We start from the raw sequence: 8,921 nt of genomic DNA on the forward strand, positions 1-8,921 counted from the left end.
AAGATGTGAACCACTCTAAATTCCTCGATATAGATTCCAAATGTACCAATTACAGGTTTCCTTTTACTTTGATGTTGCCCTACTTAATTGAGATCATATACTTTACCTCTTTTATGCTTGATAATTTTGAGAAAATTAGCTATCATAGGTTTCAGATTAGGGAGTTTTAATATTTTGTTGTTTCTTTCATTTTAGGTTTTTTACATTTGGATTGGAAAAAGCTGTGACAATAACTTCATAGAGGATGTACTTGGGTATCCTAATTTTGCATCAATACCACAGAAAATGGTCAGTGGCTTTTACAGTTTTAAGTTTTTATATGTTTGTTTGTTTAAAATTTTTAGTGAGATAAAATTCACACACAGTTCACCATTTTAATTATCATAAAGTGTACACAACTCATTAGTTTTTACTATATTCACAGTGTGGTACAACAGTCACCAGTATCTTAGTTTCAGAGCATTTCTATCACCCTTAAATTTTAAGTTTTTATTTTGATTCCAGTTAGTTAACGTAGTGTTATATTAGTTTCAGCTGTACAGTATCGTGATTCGGCCCTTCCACACAGCACCTGGTGCTCATCACAGTGCCCTCCTTAATCCCCATCACCTGTTTAACCCGACCCCTCACCCCTTCCCCTCTGCTAACCACCAGTTTGTTCTCTAGAGTTAAGTCTGTTTCTTGTTTCTCTCTCTCTCTCCCTCTGTTTTTTTTCCCCTTTGTTTGTTTTGTTTCTTAAATTCCACATAAGAGTGAAATCATGTGGTATTTGTCTTTTCTCTGATTATTTTGCTTAGCATTATATCTACAGCTCCATCCATGTTGGAAATGGCAAGATTTCATTCTTTTTTTATGGCTGAGTAATATTGCAATGTGCATATATGTATGTGTGTGTGTGTGGGGGGGGGGGGGCATATATATAAGAAAATATAAATATCACTCCTTTAACCATTCCTCAATCAATGGACACTTGGGCTGCTTCCATATATCTTGGCTGTTATAGATAACGCTGCTATAAACAGGGATGCTTCTATCCCTTTGAATTAGTGTTTTTGTATCCTTTGGGTAAATACCTAGTAGTGTAGTTGCTGAGTCGTAGGGTAGCTCTATTTTAACTTTTTGAGGAACCTCCACACAGTCTTCCAGAGTGGCTGCACCAGTTTGCATTCCCACCAACAGTGCAAGAGGGTTCCCCTTTCTCTGCATCCTCGCCAACACTTGTTGATTCTTGTGTTGTTGATTTCAGCCATTCTGACATGTGTGAGGTGACAGTTGTAGGGTTTGGGTTTTTTTTGTTTTTTTTTTTTTGTATTTTTATATCTCACTGTAGTTCTGATTTGCATTTCCCTGATGGTAAGTGATGATGAACATTTTTTCATGCGTCTTGTGGGCTATCTGGATGTCCCTTGTCCTTAAATTTTAGGGACTAAAGGAAACACGCAATTCTCTGAGAACGGCTATTATTAGAAGAGGATGGAATCTGTAACTGTTGAGCAAATTTAGAAGTTAGTGATAGCTCCTTTCATTTGCATGTTTCCTTTAGATGAAACTTAAAAGTACAATACAATACCAGTGACGTACTAATCATTGTGTATGTTTTATTGACTTACTCAGAAAAAATAAATGCAGGTAAAATATCAGTGACATACTTACCATTAAACATGTGTTGGGGGTACCTGGGTGGCTCAGTCTGACTTTTGGTCTCGGCTCAGGTCATGATCCCAGAGTTGTGAGATTGCACCCTGCCTTGGGCTCCACACAGGGTATGGAGCCTGCTTAAGATTTTCTCTCTCCCTCTCCCCTTCCTTGCTCCCCTTTTCCCTGCTTGCACATGCACACACACTCTCTCTCTCTAAAAATGAATGGATGAATGATGAATGAATAAAACATGTTTTAACTTATCCAGAAAAATATAAACAGATTTGTGAACAATTTAAATTTCACCCGTTTGGTTGCTGCTTTAGGGCTGGGAATAGAGTGCGGGCAGTTGGTTGGTGGTAGTGGGAATGAGTCATGATTTAGTTCTAATATTGCTACAGTCTCTGAGAAAGGAAGTAATTTCTTAATTATATTACTTTTACCAGACATATCTTCCAGAGCTAGATACACTTTCATCAGAAAGAGCGAGATCCTTTATAACTTGGCTTAGAGACAACAGACCATTAAGCCCAGTTCTTCACGTGGTAAAGTAAGTACTGTAACTTAATTATGAAATTGTCTTATCCTGTGCCATCTGTGTGAAATTGCTTGTCTGCAGGGCAAACTTTAAATATTATGAAAATGTATTCTAGTAGGAGAATGCTGTTAATTGATTAATATTCCTGTGTTCCATTTTCCTAAAGCCCCCATGTATTAGTAATTTTTTAATGAATAATTATTCTTTATAATAATGTGCATCTTTAGATAAATACCCTTTTTTCACTTTTTCAGAGATGAGAGTCCAGCCAAAACGGAATTTTTTCAACATTTGATTGAAGACCGAACAGAAGCCGCATTCTCTTACTATGAATTTTTGCTTCACATTCAGCAGCAGATTTGTAAGTGAAGTGGAATAAAACTGAATAAGAAGAAAATAATCCATAGCCTAGGTAAAGCATAGTCTGTCAGAGAAGCACATAGCATATTTGAAATGAAGGCATTTGCTGTTACAAGACACCACGCATAGCATAGCACCCTGGGGCTTTGGCAAAAGGTAAAGGGGAAGCAAGAACTTGACAGATTTTCTTCAGCCTGAATTAATGGTAATGATGATGCTGTCTCACCGAGTCTGTTTTGAATTGGTTTCTACACATTTCCAGGAGCGCAGCGGTTCGGCACTCCGTCGTTACGAGCCGGCACGTTGAGGTAGCTCTGTGGATTGATATGTCATAATGTCAGATTAGATCACTTCCTCTTTCTGATAATTAACATAACATTTCTGGACTTGAACTCTGACAAAAGATGCCAAAAGGCAGTGGTACCGTGTTACTTGTTTATAGGAATTACTTTTTAACAAGGAATGATTTGTACTCATGAATTCAATATTTTCCCTGTAAAAACAATAGCATTTCAGTACATGAACTATAGAAAAATATATATATAATGTACATAAATGTTACATTTGTAAAGAAAATGTAAAAATGTAACTACAAAATATGAATTGCTTAAACTGTGCTGCATTGTTGGACGACAACTCCTTTTGTCACAGAGAATGAGGTTGACTAATGCGTATTATAAATTGAGTCCACAAAAGAAATACAAAACTCTTTGTAATTCTGTTAAATCTTTTATGTGGATTTATTTATGATCAGCCTACTAATTAAAAATATTTTGCTTGACAATATTTGGTGGTTTTTTGTGTGTGCGGAGGGTTGGTGTTACTTCCAATATAGGACATAATTGAGTTTACTACTCAAATTTAGTAGTATTTGAATCCATTCGTTTTTATTACTTTCTGGATATTAGCAAGTAGTCATTCTGTTTGTATTCTAAAAAAACCAATGTCACTTTTAAAATACATACAAGTATTGGCTAGGTATAATCTTAATTTGTCTTTCTCAGTTAAAGTAGGCATTTTTTTCCTGTACATTCATAGCAAGAAAATTTTCATGATATATTGACTATTCTATATGTGACTGTTAAGATTACCATCTTGAATTTTGAGACTGATTTTATTCTAATGAAAAAATCTCTCATTTGCTAACAGCATATTTACTAGAAAAACTATTAATCTATTAGATTGTGGAATGGAATTCTGTTTTATAACTATGAAAGTCCCATCAATTAATTTTGAAAGGAAAAACGTTCTTGGTGTGTGTAGTGAGTGATTTTTACTGGGTTTGTGTTTGGTGGCTCTCTTTTCTTTAGATAAAAATAAAAATACTCTCTCACATTCCCTGATGTAAATGAGAGGTTAGATGACTCACCCTAAATGACATTACTAATTAATGACAGAGCTAATAGTAAAAGCCAAATGTTCTCTCCACCCACCGCCTACTCCCCCCCACCCTCATCCCCAGGACTGTGCTTGTCTCTGTACCATGCTGCCTCCAGCAAGAGTGAATCTTACTGAACATTAAGAAAAACTACAGTACTCTTAAGGACAACTAAATACTGTAATTTTATAACAAAAAGTATCATGTTTCTATTTTAAGAAAGACAAAAATCTTTTGTCTGGATATTTTGTTTTTCATTCAATAAATATTTATAGGCACTTAATACTTGTCCGACTTTGTCCTAGGCACAAAACATAAAATCCCCACTTTCATAGAGCTTACAGTTCAGAGTAATGGTTAGAGGCAAAGACAATATATGTCGGGCGTAATGAATGCTACAAAGAAAAATAAAGCTGAATAACGGAATCAAGAATGCTGTTTTTGATAGTAACTAGGGAATACCCTTCTGGAAAGGTGACAGCTGAGTAGAGACGTAAACCTACACGGATATCTGGAAGAAGAGGCATCCAAGTGGTAGGTGAATGTGGAAATTACCTTCAGATTGCTCTTGTTTTCTCTATACAAGAAGCAGCAGAGTTATCATCTGAGAAAGGGGAAAGTAGGAGAGATTTCAAGAAGTAGTGGCCAGGGGAGTGAGCGAATTGACTAGTGGCATGAAGTGGGGTTGTCAGGAAGCACTGAGGACCCATCTTGGGATATGAGTCATGAACTTTAAGTGAAACCATTTAGCTTAGCTGTGCTGTGCCTCTTTCCTCTAGCCAGCTGGCTCAGCTGTGTGGTGGACTGTTGGATTTCAGCAGGGCTGGTACAAGGGAACTGAGGACGCATACAAGGGAGGGACTCATTTAAAGGACAGGCGCATAAAATGGGGGATGACTAGAGAAAGGGAAGTAGGCTTAGTAGCTTGTAGGTCCTGGTGAGGTCAAAGGGCTGTTAGAATATAGATACCAGAGGGAATGAGCTGGAAAGATAAGAAGTGGTGTCGGTATATGGGATGCTTGAAATTGAGATTTGAGGGAAGTTTAGATTTTGGTAACGGCAAGAGGTAGGGTCTGTCTGTGGGAGTGGGTGATTGAGGTAGTGTAAAAGATCACAGGAGGTCGGAACTTAGAATCCAGGGTTTTATTTATTTATTTTTTAAGATTTTATTTATTTGACAGAGAGACAGCCAGCGAGAGAGGGAACACAAGCAGGGGGAGTGGGAGAGGAAGAAGCAGGCTCCTAGCGGAGGAGCCTGATGTGGGGCTCGATCCCAGAACACCGGGATCACGCCCTGAGCCGAAGGCAGACGCTTAACGACTGAGCCACCCAGGCACCCCAGAATCCAGGGTTTTAGATGGACCATTCATTTGACTATTAAAACTGCTAAGAAAAATGACAAGAAGTGGTTGTGGAGAGATGGGGACTGTAAGAAAGAAGCAGGGGACATTGGTGTGATGGCATGAGCTCAGAGGACCTGGGGTAGGCAAGAAGAAAGGATAATCTGGACGTCCACAGATGAGGAGCTGAGGGGTGCCTCCCTAGCATTTGAGATTTAAAAAAAAAAAAAAAAAACAGACACCTCTTGAAAGGTTTGTAAGGAAATCTTGTCCCCAGAATACAGCCAGGTTTGTTAGAATGTGTGGAGACTGACATCAACAGGAATATAGACATGATGGGTTAATCCTTATGGGAGATGGAAAATCAGTTCTCTCTGCTCCTCATGGGATGAATCTCTGGCCACTTGTTTTGTGAAGCAGGGGCTGATGATAGGAATGGGTGTGCTTACCAGGAATTCTTTGAGCCCCTTTTCAGTTAATTGAAGCTGTCATTCAAGTCAGAAGTTCTTAGTGTTTATAGTAGGAATGGAAAGAGAATTTCTGGGAGAGCTTTTTCGATACACATCTATTCTGCCTCAAATCATATTCCCCACCGGGGGAGGAGGTTGACCAGAGAGATGTGTTTTATTTTATTTTTTTAAGATTTTATTTATTCATTCGACAGAGAGACAGCCAGCGAGAGAGGGAACACAAGCAGGGGGAGTGGGAGGGGAAGAAGCAGGCTCATAGCGGAAGAGCCTGATGTGGGGCTTGATCCCATAACGCCGGGATCACGCCCTGAGCTGAAGGCAGACGCTTAACCGCTGTGCCACCCAGGCGCCCCGAGAGATGTGTTTCAAAAGAGTATTCCAGGTGATATGAAAAATTTCCTAGTCCCCCGTTAAACCATTGTTGACTAGGAACATACAATTCAATTTATAGAGATGCTGTTTACATGCTGCTTTTACGGAGTCCTTCTATAGAACAAATAAAGTGTAGTCCACAAATAAGTGGAAAAAGGATTCTATGTACATGTGTGTGCAAAAAACTCTTTGAAAGCTGTGGATAGAAATCTATTGTGGGCAACTTGTGAGGCTATGACATGCCTGTATTAACTAGCAACATGTAATACTAAGAAAGCCATGAGTCCTCTCTTCAAAGTAACTTTTGAAGACATTAAAAATACTTTCAAAGTCAAAAAAAAAAAAAAAAAAAGAAAACTAAGCTGAAAACAACACCGCAGATACCACCTAAGTGGCATCAGTGATAATGAAAGAAGAGTTTAAGGGGGGAGAAAGCACTTGAGCTTTGCCGTATGAGACAGGGACCTCCTGAAAAGTAGAAGTGGTAGCTAGATACTTTATGATGCACTCAGTTTTTATCTCCGAATTCAGAGATAGAATCTGTACCAACCAGCAAATTGGGGTCTCCTCTTCACTTCTGCCTTACAATACCTACGAGACGTGGCCCCTGACAAAAACCAGTGGGCCGGGAGGGGATGTGTACCCGGCTTGCGTGCAGGAGGAAGGTCGTGTGACTCGGGGACACAGAGGCTATTAATGCATTCCCTTCTGATAGGGCACCAGCCAGTCCTAAAGTGGAGGCCATTTCTTTAGTTTCCATTAGTAAACAATGCATAGTTATGTAGATTTTCATGTCCATCTGAGGCCAAAAAGTATTACGTATTCATAGCCCACTGATGAGTTGTTAAAGATTGCTAAAATTTGTATTCACTCATTTGTGAATAAACAATCATAAGCGTGAACCAATGTTGTTAGAGTTACTTGAGACTCTCTACTTCTGTTCTAAGAAACTTGGTTCCCAGGCAAGTCTCATAATTTTGCAAAAACTCCCGAAAGTGCAGATATCTGCCACAGAGAGCCTATAATTTTCTAGTTTTTTAAAACTACATGTTTAAGTATATTTTTTGGTACATAATAGACATAATAGGATTATACTCTCATTGCAAAACAGAAATAATGTATGACCTACACCTCTCCCTAGCTTGCAACCCTTTACTGACGGTATGGCTAGGATATATGTGCTAATTTAAGTAATTTGTAAGTAGAAGGAGAGTAAGTGCAATATAATAAGGTTCTTTTAAAGTTAATAGCCTGTGGCCTTATAATATTAAATCATGTGCTTAAGCTTATTCTTTTCTTTAGAAATAAATCCTGTAATCCCCATATATTCCTCTCAGTTCTTTATTACAGAGAAAGTTATTTTAAGGCACAATTGTATCTTGGGTTTTTTAGTACTTATCCCACCTCACATATTTCTGAGCCCTTATCCCAGGACTGGCTACATAACAAACACATTTATTTAATTAAGTGACTGGAAAACTGATAAGGCTTTCTTACAATGGAGTCATTTCACAATGACCCTTGAGAAAGCCATAAAACACTGCACTAATTTGTAAAGCCAGTTCCATTTTTTCTGGAATATTTTTTTCTGTATTCCAGTCAAATCTTGTTTCTTGGGACTTAGGTCTTATGACTTACATAGTAACAGTAGGAAATGCCTATTAACTATTGAAAGGTGAGTAGTTTTACTAGAATGCAAGATACTGTGCCCCTAGACTATCTCCTATTATCAGAAACTGAGAAATAATTATTTGCTGAGTCAAGAATAACAGGCAGAAATGAAGGAATAAGTTGTTGAAGCAAGAAGGGTCAAAGCTTAAAGCGGAGTTAGTAACTAGGATCCAGAGCTCTGTATCCCCAAGCAATAAAGGGGTCTGAAAGGGTCTTTTTCCCCCAAACGAAGTGAGGCTAACTTGTCTTCGTAGAACTTACGGCAACTTTTGGGTCCTCCTAAGGGAAGAAATGGGAGCACAATTGGACTGGAGAATGGGTGGGAACCAGAAGGGGAAGTCTGAAAGGAAAAGAAGACTGTACATGATAGGAGCTGCCCTTTGCTCACGCCGAGCTCCGCACATGCTACTCCCCTTACTTGGAAAACCCTCTGGCCCCATCCTGGCTTTACTCAAGGAGCCCCACTCATCTTTCAGAGCTCAGCCTAGAGATCACTCACTACCTCTTGGCAGCCTTTCCTGACCACTCCATCTAGGTGAGATGCCCCTCCCGTGTGTTTCCAGCCCTCCTGCCATGTCTGTCATAGCTCCCGTCCTGTGCTGCCCTTGACGTTCCCCCTTAAACGAAGGCAGCTGTGTTGTCTTAGCGCCCACCCCCACCATTACTGGCACGTGGTATTCAGTAAATAATCAAATCGATGTTAAATGATTATTACTTAGAGATAAAATGAGTTGAAAACCTGGAAACAAAAGTTAAACAGTCTCTGGGCTAAAGAAGAAACGTACTATACAATGCTAGCTAGAACTTGAAGGAGTCAGAGAGAGAATGGGAAGAGTTCCAGAAGGTGGGTACCAGCCCGTGAAAATTCAGGAGCGCAGCACCTCTGCAGTTTCTGGAGGAGCAGCGGACCGGAGCTTGTGCCAGCCGCCCTCCAAACCGAAGACCAGTGGCTGCTCCCGGCTTCAGCTTCCGCAGCACTATGTACAGCGCTGGTGGCTTTGGGGGCTCTCGGGAGCCACACACCCCACACTTCAGTGGGCCGCTCTGAGCCCCTTGCCGAGTAAACTGTAGGGCTGAGTGTGTGCCGCGCAGCCAGACCAGCACACGGCTCCGCACGGAGTCAGGCCGCCGTGAGAACCGCTCTGCCGCTTGAG

The 8,921-nt window shown here is 39.9% G+C and overlaps 1 protein-coding gene across 7 annotated transcripts in view; it reads left to right on the forward strand.

Moving 5' to 3' along the window:
• The window catches only part of SEC24B (SEC24 homolog B, COPII component), an 84,918-nt gene extending 80,930 nt beyond the window's left edge, over window positions 1-3,988 (forward strand). For all 7 annotated transcript variants that reach the window (XM_045799173.2, XM_087866390.1, XM_045799174.2 and 4 more), the window contains 3 exons: window positions 196-288; window positions 2,085-2,188; window positions 2,431-3,988. In XM_045799173.2, the coding sequence (XP_045655129.1) occupies window positions 196-288; window positions 2,085-2,188; window positions 2,431-2,545 (312 nt within the window). In that variant the 3' untranslated portion in view covers window positions 2,546-3,988. The remainder of the gene's footprint in view (window positions 1-195; window positions 289-2,084; window positions 2,189-2,430) is intronic.
• Window positions 3,989-8,921: the final 4,933 nt, after the last annotated feature.

Source organism: Ursus americanus, chromosome 13 (genome assembly GCF_024610735.1).
Source record: "Ursus americanus isolate L20-20 chromosome 13, mUrsAme1.1.p, whole genome shotgun sequence".
Classification (NCBI taxonomy): domain Eukaryota; kingdom Metazoa; phylum Chordata; class Mammalia; order Carnivora; family Ursidae; genus Ursus; species Ursus americanus.